The 24,674-nt window shown below is 40.5% G+C and overlaps 1 protein-coding gene across 6 annotated transcripts in view; it reads right to left on the bottom strand.

The window, feature by feature from the left end:
* Positions 1-8,782: 8,782 nt before the first annotated feature.
* The window catches only part of CD3H18orf25 (chromosome D3 C18orf25 homolog), an 84,798-nt gene continuing 68,906 nt past the window's right edge, over positions 8,783-24,674 (bottom strand). For 2 of the 6 annotated variants that reach the window (XM_042911483.1, XM_042911486.1), the window contains 3 exons: positions 20,024-20,150; positions 18,893-18,946; positions 8,783-11,387 (listed from right to left, as the gene is read on the bottom strand). In XM_042911483.1, coding sequence (XP_042767417.1) covers positions 11,198-11,387; positions 18,893-18,946; positions 20,024-20,150 — 371 coding nt within the window. In that variant the 3' untranslated portion in view covers positions 8,783-11,197. Of the gene's footprint in view, positions 11,388-15,476; positions 16,932-17,315; positions 17,338-18,892; positions 18,947-20,023; positions 20,151-24,674 lie in introns of those variants that run through there. The other 4 variants (XM_042911484.1, XM_042911488.1, XM_042911485.1 and 1 more) reach the window with 3 other exon arrangements.

Here is a 24,674-nt window from a genome sequence, read left to right as displayed (position 1 = left end):
CCCACCACAGCCTCCACTCTACTTCCTCTGACCCCACAGTCCCTACCCGTCCTGTGAACTTAGCTCAGCTGTCACCTACAGGAGCTCTTCCCTTACTTGTTCATTCCACCCCAACACTGGCCTAGGGAGCATTCCTTCTGTTCCCACTGCACAGAGCTCTGTCTTAGCACTTGTCAGACTTCGTGACAATGATTTGTTACACCACAGCAAGTTACTTCAGAATGAGGACTGGCCTCCAGTCACCTTCATGTCTCTGGGGACTGGCGCAGTGCTTAGCATAGAGCAAGTATGTACTTAGTGTTTGCTGAACCAGGGAAATTTGCATGGTACGGGGATAGCAAACTGGCAGCCTACAGGCTAAATCACACCTGCAGACAAGTTCTCTTTGGCCCACACACTTCCTGGCTGAGTGAGGTCAATTAGGATTGATCCAGGTTACGGGGCTGATGACATGGAATTGGCCTCTACTCCCTTTGGCTGACCATCTGGCCAACCAGACATGTATGCAGGAAATACACCAGACCAAGAATGCAAACGACCACAGTCCCCTAGGGTGCAGTGTCCCTTACAGCTTGAAAAGTCTCTGCAGCCTGTACAGAATGAGGATCAGAGCACCTGACTTACCCTGACTCACTGCTTTTTATCCCAGGCCAAAAGGACGGGAGGGGGAGCCAGGAAGAGTGGGAAGGGTGGGTGTGGGACAGACCCACCATACTTTTATTTCTTCCTGTACCAACACATCTACTCAGGTTGTCTATTCACCAGGTCTGACCATGGCCACTCAAGAACATACACAAATCAGAAATGTCACATTTACATTTTAAAAACCCAGATTCCCTTTTTCTCTTGAAAAAAATCCATAGATCCGGCAACATCAAGCCTGCACTCTCATGACGAGAGATGTGGCTTTCCCCTCAAAGCACAGGCTCCTTGCTCTCGGCCACAGGTCCCACTTGTCTGGCCCAATGCACCGCTTCCATTACCAGCCCTGCTTTGTCGCCATTCTGGAGTGCTTCTCAAGTGCTCTGAATCATCCCATACTGTTATCTTATTTGATTGCTGCCCCTCCCTGCCCCATGGTGTGCACACAAGTCCCCTCCTTTCACGGATGCAGAGGTTGGGATCCAGGGACGTGGCTGATGTTGGCAGGTCACACAGCTCTTTAGCAATGAAGGCGGGACTCAAAGCCAGATCTTGGGACTTTATTTTTTCACCGCCCCACGCCAGTTACCACACGCTGGAACTGTTGCTATAGTACTTCACTTGTTTCAAGAATATGCTGAAGATTTAGCCTTGCTGCTATGAAAATGTTAGTGGCCAACAGGCTTGCTTTATTTGATCTACACACTTCCTGGCTGAGTTAGCCAAACAGCTGGGGCAGTGCTGACAAGATGGCGGGCCCGGCTTGGCCTTCATTCACTTACTCCTCATGACAAGCCCCTACAACAGGTACTATTGTCCCCATTTTATGGGTGGTACCGAGAGGTCGAGTGAATGCAAGACTGATATTCTGACGATACTCTGGTTTGGTTCTATCCATTGTTTAAATGCCATACTTCAATTATATTTGGCCGACTGCCCCTGCCCTGAGCCACCTGAGTGCCTCCCCCACTGCCCTGGCCACTTTGTGGGGATCTGCAGATTAGCAATGATCCCACATGTGGCACAGCAGTCAGTGGCCATCGTACTTCCAGAACTGACAGGCTGGTGCCTAGGCCAAAAGGATTCGGACTACTTCGTGACAGTGGGTTCACGTTTAGTGTCACAAACTAATGTGCTCTGCCAAGAGCCCAAAGAGCCCATTGGTAGAATTTAGCCATCCGCTATGGGGTGCGGAAGACTACTAAAGGGATGAAAGAGGACAGGTACTACCCAGCACAGCCTAAAAGCCAAGGTCCCAACACAGGTTCTGCCTCAACGCCTCTAGGGAACACCAGACTCTCAGCCGAACAGTCACAGAGACTTGGAGCAGGTCACAACCAGGAGGGGTGGGGGCTGCTGCAGCAGGATCTCTGGGGGCAGGGACATGTTATGGGCAGTTGAGAAACCGCCCCTACCCCCACCGCCGGCCCTGCGGCTCACTGCCCAAAGGACGCAGCTGCGGCCACTCGGGCAGAGTGTCGGCTGTCAGAAAGGGCGTCTTAAGGTGGCCGTCAATTTTATGGTCCACACAGGCTACCGTCCTGACCTTGCCCCAGGAGCAAGCACTTCATTTCAGTGGGGGAACAACTGGTTTCTTTCACGATAACCTTCACCCCCTGGTGGCAGATTTGACCTACACAGAAATCTCACTAATTCCCAACTCTCTCCAGAGGGCAGGTCTCTCTTCCTAAAGTTGCTCTCAGGGACAGGAAAATCTGCGCTCAGTGAGAAAGCTGGGCATGCTTGCCTTTGATTCCTGTCACGTTGGTCTCCTAAGTCCCAGTTTCCTAACTGGGTTGCAACTTACCTAAATTTGCCCATTCTGGATATTTCCTGTAAATTAAAGAATATGTGAGCTTTTGTAACTGGCTTTTGTAACTTCTTTCATTTGACAGGTCTTCAAGGTTCATCCACATAGGACACTGCATCAGTGCTTCATTCCTATTTATGGCTGAATAATACTCAACTGTACAGCTAGATGACACTTTGCTTATCCATTCATCTGCTGGTGGCCATTTGGATTGTTGCCCTTTCGGCTACTATGAACAATGGTGCTGTTAATACTTGGGTGCCAGTTTTCGTGTGATCCTAGGTGTTCATTTCTTTCAGGTGTATACTTAGCATAGGAGTGGCTGAGTCATGTGACAACTTTTAACAGTCAACCCATTTTCCAAAGTGGATGCACCACTTTACATTCCTACCAGCAATGTAGGAGAGTTCTTTCTGATTTCTCTGCATCCTCACCATGTTATTATTTTTTTTTTAATGTTTATTTTGGGGGGGTGGGGAGGGCAGAGAGAGAATACCAAGCAGGCTCTGTGCTGCCAGCATGAAGCCCGACACAGGGCTTGATCTCCTGAACTGTGAGATCATGACCTGAGCCAAAGCCAGATGCTCAACCGAGCCATCCAGATGTCCCCCTCACTGTGGTTTTGAGGTGCATTTCCCTGATGATTAATGATATTTAACATGTTTTCATGTGTTAATGAACAAACTATATGTCTCTCTTAGAGACATATCTATTCAGATCCTTTGTCCATTTATTAATTTGTTTCTCTTTATATTATTGACTTGTAAGAGCTCTTTATTTATTCTAGATACAAGTCCCTTACCAGATAAAGGTTTGCAAATATTTTCTCCCATTCTGTGAATTGTTGTTTTGCTTTCTTGATGGTGTCCTTTGAAGCATAAAATTTACCAGTTTTACTTTTTGTTGTTGCTTGTGCTTTTGGTGACATATACAAAAAGTGTTGAGAGGAAAAAAAAAAGTGTTGAGGACATCTAAAAGGAATTCAGCTTCAGATCTTACCCATGCCCACTAGTATCATCTGGGAAGTCATAAAAAGCTTTTGTTCTTTCTACTTGAGACAAAGAAAATTTAATTTTATTATGAAATATTTAAGATATACATAAAAGTGTAAAGAACATATACCTGTGTCCCCCCCTTACCCAACTTAAGAAATTTTGCCCATAAAGTTGAAGTCCCTGTGTCCCCTCCTTCCCTTCCGGCAGTAACCATTACCCTGAATTTGGTATTTATTATTCTCATGAATTTCTTTATACTCTCACTGCACGTGTATGTATCTTTTACCAAAATATGGTATTTTTTAAGCTTCATATAAGCAGCATCATGTAACACATATTCTGAAATTTGCTTTTTCTCCACTCCACACTGATTTAACTATGTTGATAAAACTGCTACATGAATAGAGATCTAGTTCATTAATTTCCACAGTGGCTAAACATTGTATAAATACACTGTTTGTCCATCCCATAGATGAACATCCATGTTGAAATAGCCAAAAACTGGGAAAAACGACACTAAACATTTTTGAACACATGAAATAGCTTCTCTAGAACCATGGCTTTCCTTATCTTTTTGACTGCAACCCACAGTAAAAGAAATACATCTTATATCTTGACCCTATGCAGACATATACTTGTGTGTAGGTGTGATCAGCATGTAACAAAAGCTTCATATAACAATACTATCTGTTAACTGCTGTGTTGTTATATTCCCTTAAATAAACAAAAGATGGCTTACAGACACTAAATTGATTTCATGACTTCCCTGTATAGGTTTTCAACATGGTTTAAAACCTGTTCAAGAGAATCAGCCCAAGGAGTGAATTTCGTGGGTCCTGACATGTCTTAGCTCAGGATGCTATAGCAAAATACTATAGAGTGGGTGGCTTAAATAACAAACATTTTTTCTCACAGTTCTGGAGGCTGGACATCCAAGACCAGGATACTAAACATGGTCAGATTCAGCTAAGAGCCTTCTTCCTGCATACAGACAACTAGCTGCCTTCTTACTGTGTCCTCTAGCATGCAAAGCTCAGGTCTCCTGTCTTCTTATAAGAGCACTAATCCTATCATGGGCACTTCCCTGTTATCTAAACTTAATTACTGCCCAAGGGCTCCACCTCCAAACATCAGACTGGGGAGCAGGGTTTCAACATATGAATTGGGGGGTAAGGGGAACACAAACATTCAGTCCATACATGAGGTATACACATATTCAGCTTTACTAGACAACTCCACTGTTTTCCAAAGTAGCCATAGCAAATTATGCTTGCGCAAAAAGACAGGTTGTCACTGTTCTGCCTCCTGGATTTAAATTACTCCTGATTTGCCTACATGAAATAGCATCTTGTAAAGTTTGTGTTTCCATAATTAGTGGTGCGCCCAAGCATCTTTCCTGTTTACTGGCCATCTGTATTTTCCTGTTCCACCAACTATGAGACAGGGAATCTATCCATGGAAAGAGAATCAATCAAACATTACCTTCTCAGGAAAACTTCCAATTCTTCTCAGGCCAGAGCAAAGTAGAATCAACAGCAAAAAGAATAAAGGAAAACTAGGTGGAGAAAAGACGTTTTGTTTTTCTTAGAGCTAAAAGCCCTAATTTGGCCCACAGGAAAAATCTGCTCTTGCAAAAAGTCTAGCCACGCAAACCTGGGTAAGTTGTTATTCTTCTGTTCTCGGTCTTCCAATCTGCAAAATTAGGATAACAATCTGTACCACTTCTTACTCCCATGTGGAAATTCTGAACTAAACATTCTTTTAAAACTTTGAAAATTAAGAGTTTGTAGACAGTCAAGGTTCTATGGTGTTAGCCAGTGCCTTCCAAAAGCCTCGGGAAGATGATGGAACCATAGTCCTTCAAACAGCTTCCTAGAATGAGCTGCTGCCCTGAATTCTTGCATGAGAAGCCCAACAGCTCCGCAGAACATCAAATTATTACCTAAAATAATACAGTCCTACCTTTCAGTCTCAGAAAAGAGATCTAAAAAATTCTTCATTTTATAGGTACGGAAATTAACTCCTCTTGGTCAGATGGCCTTTCTGGAGTCTCCTAGTCTCTGGTTCAGGCTTTTCATACACTAGCCACCACACCCTCTGGTCGAATGGCCCTTGTGCTGCAGATGCCAAGATCCATCCTACCGTCGGACTTGCCTGCTTGCGTCAGACTCCATCACAGGAGTGAGGGTTCAACAGTGAACAATACTCCACACCTTCCTGCTCTCAGGAGGGAGCCATCATGGAAAGGAAACAGAAATCTCAGGTGTCAATTATCAAAAGCACAAAAGAAAAAGCTGGTTATCATATAGCTTCTTTCACCAAAGAATAAGAAGCTGGACCGATACAATTTACAAGCAAGGGGCCATGATCTATGAGATCACATGGACTGTTGCTGCCATATCCCCCTTCTGAGGTTTGACTCCATGGCCGGCACTCGTTCTGACCCTTCACTCACCCACCCCACACCAAATGGGATCTCAAGGCTAGGCGGAAACGAAGAAACAGTGAATGCTCTTCACAACAGCAGTGCTGAACTGAAGAGCAAATGGGTGCTCTTTCCGCATCACTATAATGCGTACAATCATCACTTGCATCTTTGTCTGAGCTCACTGTTCCTTCCAGTATTTTCGATTGCCGCCTTCTGCTCCAAGTGGATTCTCCCAGCCAAAGCTCCACGGTAGCCCAGGAACTTCTCAGATTCTGTGACTCGGTGCTCTCAAACATGGAGTCAAGGAAGTAAAGAAAATCATACCTACCAATGACCCAGGAAGATCACTCCTTCATAGATCAGTAATATAGTTAAGACAAGTCCTAGAAGAAATTCACTTTACTTCGGCTACAAAATTGGAGCTGAAGAGAGATATGCATATATTTGGTCAAAGACTTATCTAGAATTTTTCTCCAGAGTGAAGTTATAAATAGCTGCCATCTACCATGAAAAACATACCAATAAGGCAAGGCAAGGCCAAAAGCTAGCCAAGAACAAAAGGAGGAAGGCAGAATGAGAGTAAGTACTTAGCCACAAATTATTTTACCTACTCGTTCTACAAATGCAGCATCGAAGGGCAAAAAGGTTAAAAGCAAGGGCCTAGATAAACAATTTTCTTCTAGAGTCCAAGAAAAGAAGAGTTTCTCACGGGCACTACTACATCTAAGTCTCAGATACAAGGTAGTACAACAGAACCATTCCAAAAACCTGAAAACATTTCCCCAACTGTTCACAGTGTATTTTCTAATTGTTACCAGGCCCCTTTCCAGTGCAAGTAGAACTAAAAAAATTCTTGAGGAACAATAAGAGATCGAGAAGTGGTATTTTAGGAAATATAGGCCTCATTCTCCCCACCTCCCCATTCCCCTTTACATGAAGATAAGTTACAAAAGTCATGAGATGCTAATATGGAAGTTCCTCTCATTTGTAGAACCAAATAATAAAACCAGAAAGTAGAATCAAATTAAAAGAAAAGTTCTTTAGGCTGTTTTTGAAACACCATACATTTGATTCAATGTTTGACCACGTGCAAAGTACATACAGTCATGGCGCCCTGTCCTGGTGCACTGGTCTCTGAGAAGCTAACTGTCAGCTGACCTTCAGTTCCCAGGAGCAAAGGTGCCTAGCACTAGGAGGCTTTCTGCTCTCTTTAGAATCCCACTGGTCCTAGCTGGGAAGGGACGCAGGGGCTACAGGACAGCCAGAGCAAAGCTACTTTTATCAAGACCTAACACCAACGGTCACTTGCAAAACATTTTGGGAGTAGGGCACAGCTACTGCTGGGAAAAAGTTGGCACATCGATAAGATCTGTTAACAAAATATAATCCGCTTTCACATCCAAAAGCTAACTTAGGAGCTGCTCCAGGCACCATCTAATTAACTGAAGCAGATAGAAAAAAAATCCTCAGAAATTATGATTGTTTAAATACACTCTATTTTATTTTGTCTTAAAATAGTTTAACCTTTATGCTACAGACTTATTTCAAAAAACAGAAAATCTTATCTTGCACCAAAAAATATATATATAACACTCTGTTTTATTATTATTTTTTCTCCAAAGACCATTAAATACTAAATGGAAACAAAAACTAAATAATGAATGTAAAGAAGAACCAAATTTTGTTTTAAAAACTAGAGTTGCACATTTTAAAACATTAATTCTAAGCAATGATTTGTCGTCACTGCATCAAGTCCACACTCACACTCCAGCAACAGCAGATCTGTTAACCACCAAGTGCATTGGTTCCTAGCCATACAATGGCTAACATTTCATTTTCATGGTAAGAGGAGCAAAAGGCTTCATATGACCTTTGTACTCTTTAAAAAACAAAACAAAACAAAACAACAACAAAAATATTTCCTAGTTATCCAGTGATTTCTCTTTTAAGATCACTACCCTTTAAAATTTGTTAAAAGAATAAGAAGTATGTAGTGTTTTAAATAAAATGAAAAATACAACAGCAATGGACTAAAATACGTGATTATTTTAAACAAACAGTGCACAATCTGAGGAAGTTTGGTTAGGGCGCAATCATTTTTATATATACATGGAAGTCACATCATACACATACTGGAAAACAGAGATTAGGGGGCTCGTTGCATTTTAAAAAAAAGTTTAAACTAAAAGACAACATTGTGTCCCCAGCTCTTTGAAAAACTTTGTGACACAGTATAAAAAGCAGGCAACAAATTCATTTTGAAGTTACCTATGGTGGTGCTATTCTGCTAAAAGGAACAGTGAACGATGGACTAAGTTAGAAAATCAGACGGTTCATATTCACAACTGATGATAATAAAAGCAGAATTTATGCAATGCTCAACTGTAATAAATCCTGGAGTTCACTCAGTCTGGCCCCTTCCATCAGAATGGAAAGACAACTACTGGTGAGTAGATGTATATGCTCTAGGGCAGCCAGGATGACCTGAGAGCTAGTTACTGCTCTGTGGTTTCACACTGGAGGGGAGGGGAGGGAGGAGCTTAACTAAATTGGTGCCACAATCCAACCCGTGACCCAAGTGCACCACTTGAGCAGAGACACTACTTTGAATAATGTTCTGTGGAGCATAAAGAAGTACTGATGCTACCAAATGCCAACACTTTAGTTAAAAAACAATTCCTTTAAAAGAAATTTCAAATGTCATTGGACTTGTTTCCCACAGAATTCTATCAGTAAAACACCTTGCCAGAAGCCACACCCTCACTCTTCTGGATCTGGCAATGAAAGAAGAGCTCAAACAGTCTCTCTACAGTTAGTAAGTAGGTGGAAAAATCCCAACCCTGTAGGGGGAAAAAAGCTGAGTGTTTCTACCATCCCTCCCTCTCCCCTTTTTGCATGTTAACTTCTAAATCGCTGTTCTGGCAACCAGTCGGGTAGTCAGGATGCTGAAACAGGGGCAGGTGTGGGAAAAGTGCAACCTGGTGTAAAAACACAAGGCCACAGCGCCCTGCTCCCAATCCACTGTGCATATAGCACACCAGAAGAATTCTCTTTAGAAGATGACTATTGGGGGCTAAAGGAAGTGTGTCATGGGAAATCACCTGCTGTGTGGAATCAAACAAAACACACTATTAACGTAAGAATAGGTAATGCGAAAACATTCTTTAAAATGGGGCTCTGCCCTGATACTGGGGAAAAAATAAGCTGCAAAAACTTCAAGTCATATAATCCACTCTATTCTTGTCCCAATGATTTTCCTGGAAAACACAGACCAGAAATTGTACATTTCTGCTTTGTCTAGCATTTTAATTCAAGTCAAAAACAATGTGTAACAGTAAAATTCAATAAATTAATCCTAAAGTAAAATGTGAAGGTCCAAGGATACACCAGTAGTGAATCTGCAGAAGGTCCTATTTAGCTCTGGCCTCTGGATCTTTGGTTTTTGTCTAGAACTGTGGCCATGTGAGAGATCTGATATATGAGGTGCTAAAACTTGAGGTTCATGATCTTTTAAAAGCCTGATTAAAACTAGATTGGCAGAAAAATATTAGTTGATGAAGAACAGAGGCCAGATCAAATGAGATGCTACGAGAGAAGACCAAAGAACACATGCTCATACCCATTCCCATGGAAGAGGTATATGGAATAACTAAAGCAGCAGGAAGAAGGGTAAAGGGATAAATGAGTCTTTATAGAAAAACTGGAGAAAAGGCCAGGCAGGTGGAGCCAGGCAGACTCTGACGCATGCACACACAAGGGTGTCCCATTTGTCTCGGTGGCCACACCACACCTACCCTGCACAGTCCCATGTGCAGAACAGGCGCTTGGTACATTTAGTATGTCCACTAAATGACAACTGAAAATGGTACTTCTCGTGCTCTTAAGATAAGGAAGAGCCACCAAGGCATTTGAGGAGGGAGGCAAGGGCTACAGCAATGTTATATGGTAAATATGGAAACAACAACAACAAAAAGCAAACAAAAACCATGGAAAAACAAAAAGATGAGGTCTTCTAAGCCAATAGTACTTCACTCCTCCCCGTGCACAGTACATAGTGTTCTAACTAGGTATTGCTTGTAAAAGAATTCACTAGTAACTACAACATGTTATAGGAAAAAAGGTAGTAACTAATGCCACAAAACTCCAACACTGGCATTTCCTGAATTCCCTGAAGCTCCTAACCACCCTTTGCTTATTTAGATACTGTAAAACCTACAGTGTCATTTATGTGCTTTGCATCTGGTTTCTTATGGTTCATTTTGATTTTTCCACTTTTAGATGGTAGAGGAGAAAAATACCCAAATATAGCATCAGGTCTATTTATACAGCTCAAGCGTTACTTAAAACAGTTGTTGTACATCCTTTACAGAGAGACCAGCTATGAAAGAAGGCACTGCCTTCTCAGACTTGTAAGTGCCCACAGTCTTAGAGACGAAGACAACTTTTCATATTCTACTTAAGTAATAGGTTTCTGTGTTCTCCTGTTATGTAAACAAACCAGGAAAAAAAAGCTGAGGGACAAAGATTTTCTTACTGATCTCTCAATGCTCTCCTTACATGCCCAGAAAACCTCATGGGTATCTAACTGAAATGCCTCTGCCCCAAAAGGAGACATTTTCCAAAAAATTATGAATTATTGCAACAAGGAGACCAACTAAGTCACCTTAGCAGTATTTATAAACACAAAGGGGCATATCAATTATTTGTGCTGTGGGAAATCAGCCAGGAGCAAAGTCAGGAAAGAAGGCAGAAGACTCAAGCTAAAAGAAAAGTAATACTTCTGTCTTCTATTTTTAAGGACAGGTTTTCAAATGCACATGCCCTACTAGGTGCCAATAAGGACCTGACTAAATGTGTGCAAATGCCCTAAGGTAGGAGTGCCAATGGGTGGGCTGACAGTGGTCAAGGCTAGATATTAATTTTATTACACAGAAAAATAAATACAAGATTCAAAAACTGAAATCCATTTCACCTGGTAGTTAAAATATTATTCTAAAAGGAAGGCAGAGTTTCCTAAGATTGAAAGTCACCAAGTAAAATGAAGTTGTCTAAGTTGTCTAATAAAATTCATCATTCTCCTATTCCTACTGAGGGGAAAGAAGAAATTCTTTTCTCTGTGCTAAGTTATTTTCCTAAGTGACTTCTTTTAATTAAAAAAAAAAAAAAAAAAAAAAGGGACGTGGGGGCAATTTTCCATGAGTTTGGATTATACAAATGCCACAAACAGCTTCTGAGGCTGAAGCTATGACAATGAACTTCCATGTCACAAAGAGGAGGAGGAAAAGGAAGGGAACAGTGCAGAGGAGACACAGTGACATTGTATTACAGTAGGTATTTACGTCTGCTATCCTCATCCAAGGTAAGATCAACAACTTCCGCAGGTGAAGCCCAAGTCTGCTGGGGAGTCACAGCAGTCCATGACTGTGTTTGCCGGGTGCTGACATACTGCGTGCCCGAGCCATGCTTCCACGAAGAAACACTCTGAATCACACCTCCTCGAGGATGAACACACCTGCAATTGAGATGAAGAATAAAAGTATAAGTACGGTTAATCCCACTGTAGGAAAAATATAAGGCAATATGGCTTCACTAGCACGGAATGATACCTTCACAAAGATAAGCCTATATGAGTCTGTGAAATGTGAGTCTGTGAAACTTCCAACCAATATCCTTCCCTTTTTCCTCCCTATTTGTCTCCCTCCTTGCCTTTTGTCAAGTTTAGTCTAAAAGTGTCAGAAACTCCTGAGTTATGTCTAGATCTGTTACTGACAATGCATAGGTAACATGATGTTTCTCTGAACACATTTAAACCTCTGGGGTCTTCAGGACAGGGCAGAATACGAATCCAGAGCAAAACTGGGATACCCAAACAATCTTAATCTAATCAAACGACATGGTAAGAAATGTAAGTACAAGCTGTTTTAAAATAAGTCCTATGCCATACTGGGAAGAATACCTTCAAAGACAGTATTAGTAATACTCTTTTACAGACTGGATTTCTAGAAGTCTGTAAGTACTAGGTCATGCATAAAGGATCAATTTTCCTTATCCTGAAGGTCACAACAGAACACTTGGCTCATTCATCTGAAGTGCTTACGTGCTTTAGTTCAGTGAAAGTACCAAGGTTGAAGTACTCAGTTAAGGTTCTTTAAAAGTGCTTTATCAGAGGGACAGAACTGCCTTGGTGATAAATCTCACCAAAAGCTCACTGGAAGAAAAAGGTTTCGAAACACTGACATAATGAATTCCACATTCCAGTCAAATGATAACACTGAGCCTCCAGGATGAATCACTGAGTAACTGGATTCAGATGAGAGGAAGGCAGGCACTCAAGCTATCGTTGCTACTTTTGTTCTCACATCCATCACATCCCTATGTAATATATGTAAGAAGTGACAGTTGGCAGGATTCTAGTCACATTAACTACTATAGTGGATCTTGAAAAGCTGTTTAACAACCTGTGTACAATAAGCGATGCTGGGTCACTTGAGAATTCCAGCTTTGATACACTGCTACCTGCACTGCTAGGTTCAAAAGAACATTAGGGTAACAATGGACAAATTTTAGCTGCAGAACTGCCCAAGGACCCCTAAGCTCCTGGAAAGAGGTCCTGTTCTTACAAAGGTAGCTTGAAAACTACTCCCTTACCGAGTGAGGTGCCGAAAAACAGATCCCTCAGGGCCAGAGCAGAGCAGGGGGCAGAAGGTAGATGTTACCATACCAGAGGCCCATCATCTGTTGAGAATGGGTTAAGTAGCTACTAGCCCAGAGGCTACTATGTTTTCAAAGATTAGCCAGTGAAAAGCATTAAAATAGGAGACATAAAGTCCAAAGGCTAATCCAGATCTGTCCAACGCATTAAGTACACTCAGATGGAAGTGATCGTGTAATCACGGAAGAATGTCAGCCAAAGGAGTCCATTCAATGTTTACAGAAACAGTTTTGATGACTGATGGCACTAGAATACTGTTTCTTAAGCAGTCTCACCTCATTGGACAATCCCAACAGACCTATGAGGTAGATGTGGAAGTTACTATCCATACTCAATCGAAAGCAAAACGGAGGGTTAAAGGGGTTACATGATTTGCCCAGGGTCATACTGCATGACAGTGGTGGGCCAAGGAGCTTCAAGCCAGGTCTGATGTGGAGTCCAATGCTTTTCACAACATCACGCTGTCACTTCACAAATGTGTATGTTAAGTTAGGTAAGGCAAAACACAGTGAGAGTCAGCAGAGTGCAAAGATAGGCCCAGATTAACGACTTAAAAATATAAAGTTCTTCAATAATTCAAAAGCTCATCTGTACAAGTACTAATTAAAGTAATCGTAGCTAGAAATTTAGTAGAATTCAGAGAATGAATGACTACAGAGAGAATCGATGTCATCTTTGGCAGAATTCCTAGAAATACTTCTGAAATAAAAGAGGTATTTAGTCCCAACTGTTACTCTATACTGCTCCCTAAGTAATCATACAAGGGATTGACTTTAAAAGGGATCTGAGCCAATCTGCTCATTTTACAGAAGAGAAAACCAAGGCCAAAAGGCAACTGTCCAGGGTCTGAAGCAAGGTAAGCACAGAACCCAAACAAAACGAGGTCTCCGGCAGGGAGTTTATTTTCCACTAAGTAACTATGCCTTCCTCAGACTACAGCTGAAGTACTGTACTGTGTCTGGTTGTAAGGAGCACTGCTTAGCCCCTGGGAGTCATTACAGCAAAGCAGATTCTAGAAGGTACTGATACTATACAAGAGTGAGAGGTGTAGAGCCACTATTTACTACTGAGGAATGATGGATAGAGGGAGAATAAGGAGATGAGGCACTTCAACTATCTAAATTAGATCACTTCTGTAGTTATATTACAAATGATTCCAGTTACTGGAAACTAACTTGGACTACTTTAAGCAAAAAATAGAATTTGTTGGAAAGACACTTGAGGACCTCAAAGAACCTAAGGATGATGGGATAACTAGGCCTCATTCACTGGACTCAAGCCCCAACCTCTCAGTCTGTTTCTCTTACTTCAAAATTTTAGATTCTCTGGAGAATGTGATGATTCCATCTTTAGTCAAAAGTTCTCCTGGCTCCTATTTAACTGTAACTAGAAGGTCAATTCCCAAAGAAGGGAGAATCGCCATGGAAGAAGGTGGCTACTCCATCTTGTACAGAGATCTCAAGAGCAGACTAACAACCATCAATCAGTTTACAGAGGGAAGCTTTAGGTGATCATGACTATACAACAATTACAACTACTATCAAATGGAATCAACTTCCTTTTACGCTCTCAAGCAAGTGCTGGGACATCTATCAGGAATACGAAAGAGTATTCTAAGAAGACTTCTAAGGTTATCATTGAGTTTAAAATTTTTAAGAATACAGGCAAAACTCTCCTTTTAGAAGTCACGGGGTGCAGTGGTGGGAAGGCTCTGACAAGAAGATGGTGCAAGAGGGACTTCTGTTTTTTGTTTTTGTTGTGTTGTGTTGTTTTGAGAGAGAGCAAGCAAGCCAGACAGCAAGCACAAGTGGGGGAGTGGGGTAGGAGGGGCAGAGAGAGAGAGACAGATGATCCCAAGCAGGCTCTGCCCTGTGAGCACAGAGCCTCATGTGGGACTTGAACTCACAAACCGTGAGATCATGACCTGAGCAGAAATCAAGAGTTAGTTGCTTAACTGACTGAAACACCTACGTACCCCGAGACTTCTGTTTCTTGATCAGAGTGCTAGTTACCGGAGTATGGGCAGTTTGTAAAAACTAAAGCGTACATTTATGACTTTTCTAAGTGTGTTAAAGTCAATAAAACACTCAAAAAATTTTTTATGATTTAATGACCTCAATCATCTTAAATAAAATGGTAGCTAAGAGATGGATGAGGCCAGAACAAGGCTTTTAACACATTCCCTTTTTAAAAATTTTTTAACGTTTATTTATTTTTGAGACAGAGAGAGACAGAGCATGAACGGGGGAGGGTCAGAGAGAGGGAGACACAGAATCTGAAACAGGCTCCAGGCTCTGAGCTGTCAGCACAGAGCCCGACGCGGGGCTCGAACTCACGGACCGTGAGATCATGACCTGAGCCGAAGTCGGACGCTTAACCGACTGAGCCACCCAGGCGCCCCGCACATTCCCTTTTTAAATACACAGCAAAAGGACTCATGCTGGTAAACAAAGAGTGCTGGAGAAACATTTCAACTATTTTATAAGACGGTGTACATTACAGATCAACTTATACCAGATAGGGAAAGGTTTCAGGAGGAAAAGGGACCAGAACAATTGTTATAAGCCCTACAGAGATGCCCTATAAAAACAGAAGTGAGAGACTCAAAATTTTGTTAAGTCTATGCACATAAAATATACAGTTTCAGGTATTAACACATACCCTTTCCCTGTATGATGAAAGACATGGAGGGGGAACATACTCAGCTGTTTTTAAGTTTGTTTGTTTATTTTGAGAGACAGTGAGCGAATAAGCGGGAGAGGGGCAGAGAGAAGGGGAGGGAAAGAGAAACCCAAGCAAGATCCATGCTATCAGTGCAGAGCCCAATGCAGAGCTCAACCCCATGAACTGTGAGATCATGACCCAGGCAGAAATAAAAAGTTGAATGCTTAACCTACTGAGCCACCCAGGAGTCCCATACTCAGCTGTTTTTTTAATTCATCCAAACTAATTCTAGTGTAGATATAGGCTTTGTTTTCACAAAGCATTTAATCTGCATATGATTGACAATAGGTACAAAACATAATCTAGAGTCATATTTTGAGTCCTATATTCAAGAAAATGCTTAGGACTCACTTCCCCCCAAAAAACCTACTTTATAAACAGTAAGTTTTGATAGAATAATTTCCTGCTCTTCATATACTGAAACCAATAAAGGAGAGACTTCACAGTGGAAAATAAAAAACAGAGAAAGAGGGCAGGCTCTCATGGTCAGCTTTAATACAGTTCATTTACTATCCTAAGAAAACAACATTAAATATTAATCATTTTTGCTCTCATTTACAGAGCCTGAACGTGACCTCTTAGATAACATTCCTACTTATTTTTCCTAGCTAAAGATGAAGTGAATCTTCGTGGCTTCAGAGAAATGCCTGTCTGCCTCCCCTGCTTTTTTAGGGTTAATGTTTACAATTAGTTCTAGGAAGCAATCGTCTTAAATGCAAAATGCTTCTAGCATCAACTCTTCTGTTGTGGGATGAACCAACATTAAGACAAATGAACACAGGACCAAAGACTACAGTGAGTGAGGTTAGGATCTGATTATTCCCAAAAGCCTCAGAGGACAGGTATCAAAGAAACTGTTCTAACAGTTCCGTAACAGAAAGATCTGTGCTATATCCATTTATCTTCCTAGGGCAATTACCAATGAAGCTGGCAGAAGAAAAGGAAAAAGGAAAAAGAAAAGTATCGGCATGAGGGCCATAAATTAAAAGTTCTGGCAAAATTAAGTGGGCACAGAGGAGCTAGAGGTGCTGGAAAAGTCTCTATCTCATTGGCAAAGAACATCTTGTGAAACTGGGCTGTCCAAAAATTAACTCCTAGAAATGATAACATTTAGGTAACACAGAGAGTTAATTACAACAATACAAGGCAGCCATAAAAGATGCATTCAAACCATTAGTTCAGAAGGCATGCTTTCTAGTCTATGATTAGAAGAAACACAGAAGCTAAAGGAACATATCAAATCTAAATTAAAAGAGCAGGTAAAGATATTAACATGCAAGAAAAGAAAAACTTAAAAAAAAAGACACACTGTAACTAAAATTACTGAGTGCAATGTCAAACAAAATTCTTCCAATAAGGAAAAACGGCAATGCAATGCAAATCAGAGCATTCCCAAAGAGAAAAGCTCAAGAACCAATTCTGAGTTTTTAAAAACTCTCAGCCCACAACAAGGTAGAATATCAAAAAGAAAAAATAAGAACAGGACAACTAAATCCAAACAAAACATCTATGCATGCAAATCAAATTAGAACAAAAAGATGTGGATCAAAACCTAAAACCTTTTTCCAAGCGATAACCCTGCCAGAAGCCCATCAATACTTCATAACTGCAACCCTAGACCTGTAAAAGAAATAAATTCCAGATGAGATACAGGCAGCCAAAAGAGTAACTCTGAAGCAACCAACAAGAAAACTTCTCCCCCCACCTGCTCCTCAGCTTTTAATCTCAATTATTTGAAAGATTATCATGCTTCCTCTAAAGAAAGTGCTAGAAAATGTTCAGAAAGACACAAAAGAGCCAGTAAGACTCTATTCAGTCCTCGACCCAAAGACCAAAATAAAAGACCCTCTCAGAATGACACAAGCGTCAGCCCAAAGTACTCTAACGAAACTTCTCAACGCCAACATTCTATTGTATGGGCAGCATTAACCACCACTGAGATTTCATAATACATTTGTCACCTCTAAGACCGTATTTCCACAGGATTCAAACCAAAGTATCAGAATACATCTTTATGCTTCAGAGCCTGTAAGGAAAAAGTCCTTGAAAGTAATGTTATGTACTGTATGTTATTTAAAATGTAGTCAGCCACTTGACTTAGTTCAAGAGTGGAACAAACATATCTATAGAGTAAAATGACAATCTGGATAAAAGACCTAATAAGTATGGAGAAGGGTGTACTAGACAAAGTGTGTGTGTGTGTGTGTGTGTGTGTGTGTGTGTGTGCGCGCGTTGGGAGTGGGTAGGAACTTAAAATTTAAATTTCTGAGTTTTAAGAGAAATATAATGATAATTTTAACTCCGGATACCAAAAATATTGGTAGAAAAAAAGAAGCTAAGGAGTTCATGATGGAAGAAAAGTTGAACAAAGAAGCCAAGAAGAAGGGTGGCTCACTCTGTAACATTTGTAGGCACAAGTAAACAGTAAAGAAGCGAGACTTGATATAAGTTAATACAGAACTGAACCAAGTAACATGTTTCAAGAGAGAAAGAGATTAAGTAATAACCAACACAGGTTATTACCTACTCTTTGCTACTTCAGTAGGAACACATGACTAACAGTGAATTAAAATTTGAAATGTAACTCAAGACAAAATTGGTGAATGGAGAATGTGCAAACTGAAGATAATTTACCTGTATCAATCTGTTAATAGGCAAGGTAAGGTTTACAGTAGGGAATAAAAGGATACTCATGTCTTCTTTATTGCAAGGAACAATGGTGAAATAAATAATGGCAAACACATGCTAAAGTAAAGGAAAAAAACCAGAAGGTCTATAGTCTTTCATCTAAAGAGGTTAAGTCAACATGAAGGGAACAAATTAAAAAAAAGAGAGAACAGGAAAAAGTACTTAAGGCAGGAAAAAAAAAAAAAAAGAAAAAAGAATGAGATTAAGGAAAGACAGAAGAACGAAAATTCTTTCCCACCAGAAAAGGGGAAATAATCATTAAACACAGGAAAGAAAAAAGGAAGCACCTACGCAGGAATACTTCTGGCATAAACACAGGACAGAAGATGGAAGTGGTTAGGTCTGATAAAGTGAACTGGCCGCTTTTGGGGAGAAGACATGTTAAACTATGACATAATTTTACAACCTTAAAGTCCCAACAGGTATGACCTGAAAAATGCTCTCAGAAAGTAGAATCAGTTCTAAGACAAAGGTACCTTCGATTTATACGCATGTGTATTTTGCCTGCGCTCTCTCCTCCTAAGTTCACTTTTTATATAAACAACAGAAGAAATGCTGGTGAATGTTTTCCTTTCTAACCAAAGAGTAAAATCAGATCTAAGAGCCAGGTAATGTAGATATTGTGTAGATATATGTATCTACTTGGGGAAATCAGGAAAAAAATCACAATTTAACTCTTGCAGCATAGAAGAAAAGTTGTTTGCTATATAGAACACAGATTTTCTGGAGTCTAAATTTTTGTTTTCTATATAAGTGTGTGTGTGTGTGTGTGTGTGTGTGTGTTAAATGTTCCTCAGGAATACCTCTGAGAGGACTATAACCAATTCTTAGGAACACTATCTAAAGCAAGAATCAGCAAATGTTTTTCTACATAGGGCTAGACAGTTAATTACCTTAGGCTTTGAGGGCTATCAGGTGTCTGTTGAAACTTCTTCTCAACTCTGCCACTGGAATGCAACAGCAGCCACAAACAATACGTAAATGAACAAGCATGGCTCCATCCCAATAAAATTTTATTTATGGATAAATATACTGTATTTACGTGAATTTCGTAAAACTTTCACAAGTCATAAAACATCATTCTTCTTTTGATCCCATCCCCCCTCAACCATTTCACAATGTAAACTAGGGGCGCCTGGGTGGCTCAGTGGGTTAAGCATCTGACTCCAGCTCAGGTCATGATCAGTCTGGGAGTTCGAGCCATGCGTCCAGCTCTGTGCTGACAGCTCAGAGCCTGGAGCCTGCTTCGGATTCTGTCTCCCCCTCTCTCTGCCCCTCCCCTGCTCACACTCTGTCTCTCTCTCAAAATATTAAATACTAAAAAAAAAAAAAAATTTTTTTTTAGTTAAAAAGTAAACTAGTCTTAGCACAAGGTCCATATAAAAACAGGCAGCAGACCAGTGGGCTATAGTTTGCTCACCCCTATCTTTAAGAATGACAAACTTCAAAAGTTATTTTCATAACTCTAGACGAATTTGATGTCTTGTGGCTTTTAATCCTAAAAATAGGACTGCCGGAGTCACATGAACATCACTAGAAATATACTATGTTAGGAATAGACCAAAGTAACTCGCAGGTTTTAATGAACGACAAGAAGAGGTGCTTTAGGAAACAAGCATACAGGTATGATGTCAGATGTATATTTCCCAATTGTTTGCTCCCAACACATTTCAAGATAAAGTGAAAGGCAAGAAAATATGAATGACAGGGGGAAAGGTAGGATGACACTTATGCCATAAGAGAAAAATCTGTCAAGGTATCTAGACATTTGCTAAAAATATGAGGAAAACATCAGTTCTATTTCACATGCATATATGGTTGAGATGTTCTTGATAGAAGATGCAACACATTCTCAAGCTCATTATCATGTCTAATCAAAAAGCATTTTCTAAGCCACAGGAAGCTACGAGATAGCTCCCACCATTCATGCCAGCCATGCCATGAGGACTACCACTTTCTTCTCACTTTATGGTTAAAATCAAATTCACATTTAAAATATCAGAATGCTCCACTAAATGTCCTACCTTGCATGTTCCTGAACTCCCACAATCTCCACTTCACTATCTGAAGAGGCAATATTAATTTCTTCATTGAGTGGTACATTGCCAGCCGATGTCTTGTCACTTGCTAGGAATCCTGGATCCAAATGACCTGAGAGAGAAAGGGGGTAAAATAAGCACTACAGTCTGACTTCTTACAAGCAGCATGAAACACTCATTGACAGATTTCCCATCCAGGTTAATCACAGAAACAGAATTGCCATATGAGAGCTTGGCAGAGTGAAACTGTCAAGTCTCTCATTCATTCTCTATTCATTAGGAGGAAAAAAAACTAAGTACTTTAGTAAATAGATATATATAAATTATGATAATACTCTATTATATTTTATTCCATAATGCTTTTTGGATTCAACTCTAGTCTCCTTTTAAATGACCTGTATAACAGGTTTGTCACCACCTAGAGGGCAATACGGTTCTCTACTGCTTACCGGTAAATTTTATTATTTATTTATTTATTTACTTACTTATTTACTTATTTATTTATTTATTTGTTTGTTTTTAAGTAGGCTCCACAACCATTGTGGGGCTTGAACTCATGATCCTGATATGAGGAATCACAACTCTTCTGACTGAGCCAGCCAGGCGGCACCGGCACCACCACCACCACCACCACCACCCCCCACCCCGGGTAAATTTTAACAGAACAAAATTCTAAAGCAGAAAAGCTCAAAGGCATAAATAGAATAAATAACAGAGGTACTCATTAATATCATATTTACACTGGAATGCTTTATGAAAGTTTTAACAAACTTCTTTTAAACAACTTTAACAGTTTTTCTCAAAAGGAATGTAGAATTGACAAAATCTGACCCAAAACCATGTCTAAAAGAAAAGGCTAGAGGCAGATCACAATTTTTGTTCTGAGCAACTAAAACATAACCTGTACGTTGCTGACAGCTCTTATTAGAAAGAAACCACATATTCTGAAAAAGCACGACAATTTGTGGCAGTGGGACATATAAGAACTTTTCCACAAGGGGCTTCACAAAGCATCTATTACACGGTAGAATATAACATTCTCCCAACTCACAGAAAACATGAGCTTCACAGAACTCTCTCTCAACAAAGGCTAAGAGCATAACATCAAAGTACACAGGCATATAAACAATTCTAACAAAAGTTAAAATAGTTCAGCCTATGTATCCAGCTCTTAAATGTTCTGACCTTTATGAAATAGAATATCTAGGAGTCAACATGAAATAAACCAAGTTGCAACAGGCACAAATTTTCAATTACTCTTTAAAGGGTATTTTTATTTAAATGTATTATCATCTGATACAATACTGTTCCTCCATATTTAAAAAAAAATCCTTGGTGACACCTCATATAAACAAAGCACGTATCAGTAAGATTTTACACACACAACTCTCCCTTCTCCCTCCATCACCTTCACATCATTCATACCAATGTTTCAAGGTCACTGAGAAACCTTGTACTTCCATACTCCTGCGAACTTTTAGTATAACCCTCTTGGAAAATGATATACAGTCACAAAGCAAAAGTCTTACAATTTCTATACCCTCTGACCTTGTAATCCCATCTCTGAGAATTTAATTTAGTCCAAGGGAAAAAAACTTTAAATAAGCAAAATGTTATGAGGTCCAAAGATAGTGACTACAGTCTATGTAGAAACTTGGGGAAACATATGCATAACACAGAAAGTGTCACGTACAACACTTTAAAAATATTTTGGTGCTGGGTAAAAGTTGTAAAAAGCAATCAAGCTTGACTTGGACTGTGGGTCTTTTTTACAATTCTTTAATATTACTTTTACTTTTTTCTTCAATTGAACACGACGCAGATGAGAAAAAAGACTAAAAAGCTTAAAATGGCTTCCAGATACAACAGGTAATTGAGATTATATTACAGTTTGCAAGGGCTTGTTAAACTTTCTGTATTAACGAATAGCCTAAATAGATTCTACACACTGGCAGTGGGTAAATATCTTTGAACGTCACAAGCAAACAAAAGGTGGCATTCACCAGATAAAGCCCAGTTTTGTTAAATCTGGGTTGGTTGCTTAAATGAAGTATGGTTAAATCTTGATTTGGTAAACTCAGATTCTTGCTCTGATGCCAATACCTTGTTTGTGGCCAAGTCTTTTGTCTAATTTCTAGTTCAATGTTGAAGTTAGAACTATCATCATATACACTATTCCTACTACACTTCTAGGAAAGAATACAAATTGATAGTCTCTTTTTTCAAACCTTCAACTTGTCCATATTCAATCTTTTCAGCAGCCTTGCTTTGTGCAACTATAACAATTTGCTTCTTCTATTTGTTCCTACAATAAATATGTGTTTATGACATGCTATGCACTAGGTGCTACAAATACTATAGAGATCAAAGACAGGAGGTGCAGTGCCTATGCTCAACTCAACGAGCTCACGATATACTTGGGGATTAGAAAAAGCAGTACATTCATTATACTATGGCTTGAAAATTGCTGGGGGGTCTGGGGGGATCAGTTGGTTCAATGTCCAACTCTTGATTTCAGCTCAGGTCATGATCCCAGGGTCGTGGGATTGAACCCCGCTTTAGGCTCTGCACCGAGCATGGAGCCTGAGATTCTCTCCCTCTGCAGCTCGTTCTCTCTCTCTCTCAAAGTAAAAGGGGATGGCTCAGTCTGTTAAGTGTCCATCTCTTGATTTTGGCTCAGGTCATAATCTCACAGTTTGTGAGTTTGCACCCCGCATCGGGCTCCATGCTGATAGTGCACAGCCTGCTTAGGATTCTCTCTATCCCTCTCTCTCTGCCTCTCCCCTGCTCACTTTCACTCTCAAAATAAATAAACTTTTTTAAAAAGTTTAAAAAAGAAAAAGAAAAAAAAAGAAAATTGCTCAGTCAGAGAGCAATTTAAAGATATGGAAAAGGGAGGGAGTACCTGCGTGGCTCAGTCAATTAAGGGTCTGACTCTTGATTTCAGCTCAGGTCATGATCTCATGGTTCATGGGTTTGAGTCCAGCATCAGGCTCTGCACTAACAGTGTGAAGCCTTCTTGGGATTCTCTTTCCCCCTCTCTCTGCCCTGCCCCCACTCACCATCCCTCCCTCTCTCAAAATAAACAAACATTTTCAATGCTTTTTTTTTTTTTTAAAGTTTATTTATTTTTGACACAGAGAGAGACAGAGCATGAACGGGGGAGGAGCAGAGAGAGAGAGGGAGACACAGAATCCGAAACAGGCTCCAGGCTCTGAGCTGTCAGCACAGAGCCCGACGCGGGGCTCGAACCCACAGACCGTGAGATTGTGACCTGAGCCGAAGTCGGACACTTAACCGACTGAACCACCCAGGCGCCCCTAAACAAACATTTTCAAAAAAATAAAAAAGACATAGAAAAGGGAAATTTCCCAGACTTAAGAATAATCAAAGACACAGAGCTCTCAGGAAACAGTAGGCACAGATGAGAGGAAGTAGCAATACGGAACACTGTGTTGCCCTTTAGGGTATAAAAGTTCAGTGATTTGTGGGGTAATATAGTAAAAGCAGTAATGGGAAACAAGGCTGGCAAAGTCAACAGAGTTCAGATCATAGTAAGAAGTCTGGAACTTAACCTTGAGAAGTAGGAAACCACTGAAGAATTTAAGCACTGACATGATCTGATTTTCCATTTTTAAAAATTGCTTTTTGGCGTGTAGAAATGGAACTAATATCAAAGCAGGGAATATTAGAGGCAAGAAAACCAGTTAGACTGCTATCCTGGATGAGAAAGGACTATGGCTGAACTAGAAAAGAAACAAAATGGGGAACAGTCTGTGTGCGTGTATACACAGTTAGTAATGGTGGGCAATTCGAAGTAAAAAATGATGGCTAGGTTTCTGATTTAGGTAACCAGATAGAGTAACAGTGCCCTTTGGTGCACCAATGAACAGCTGAGGATGGTTGCTTAGGACGTGATAAGGACATGCTTCTGAGATGTCCACAGGGCAGCTGGAGGCACTGTTCTAAAAACTCATGTCAGAGGTCGAGGGAGAAATAAAGAGTCCTCAGCAACAGCTGGGAAGGTAAAAGTTAACAAGAGGAACGAAGAGGGCCTAGAACAGAATGCTGACGAACACCAATAATTAAGGGTGGGCGCATGAAGGGGAGCTCACCAGGTTAAGTGAGAGGTAGTAAGAAAACCTTAAGATGTGAAGCCAGGACACCATGGAATGATCATTTCTAGGAAGAAGTGCTTATCAATGCCCAACAGAGAGGTTCAGTGAGAAGAGGGACTAAGTAGAGTCCACTAGAATCGGTAGTGAGATGACTACACATATACCTTGGTAAGAAGAGCCTCAGGAGCGATAGGTATAAAGCCAATGTGGCAAGGCAAGCTGAATGATAATGGAAAGTCAGGAAGAGCAGACACATTTAAATAGTTATGCTATGAAAGAAAAGGCAACAGGATAGTACTGAGAAAGAAAAAAAATGCGTTTGAGGGAGGGGAATGCATGTGTATGAATAATCTTAAAAAATGGGAGAGACCTGGCCAAATTTGGGGGGGAAAGGCAGAGAACAAACAGATGTGATGGCAGAAGGCTGAGGCAATCTGCATCTGTGAAGAATGCGGGAAGGCCGTGTGCAGAGCACAGGTATGGGTAGGGTAGCAGGGTGGGGGTTCAGAAAAGTGAAG

Source organism: Panthera leo, chromosome D3 (assembly GCF_018350215.1).
Source record: "Panthera leo isolate Ple1 chromosome D3, P.leo_Ple1_pat1.1, whole genome shotgun sequence".
Lineage (NCBI taxonomy): Eukaryota > Metazoa > Chordata > Mammalia > Carnivora > Felidae > Panthera > Panthera leo.
The sequence above is the reverse complement of the archived record's forward strand: the minus strand, read 5'-3'. Positions and strand labels throughout refer to the sequence as shown.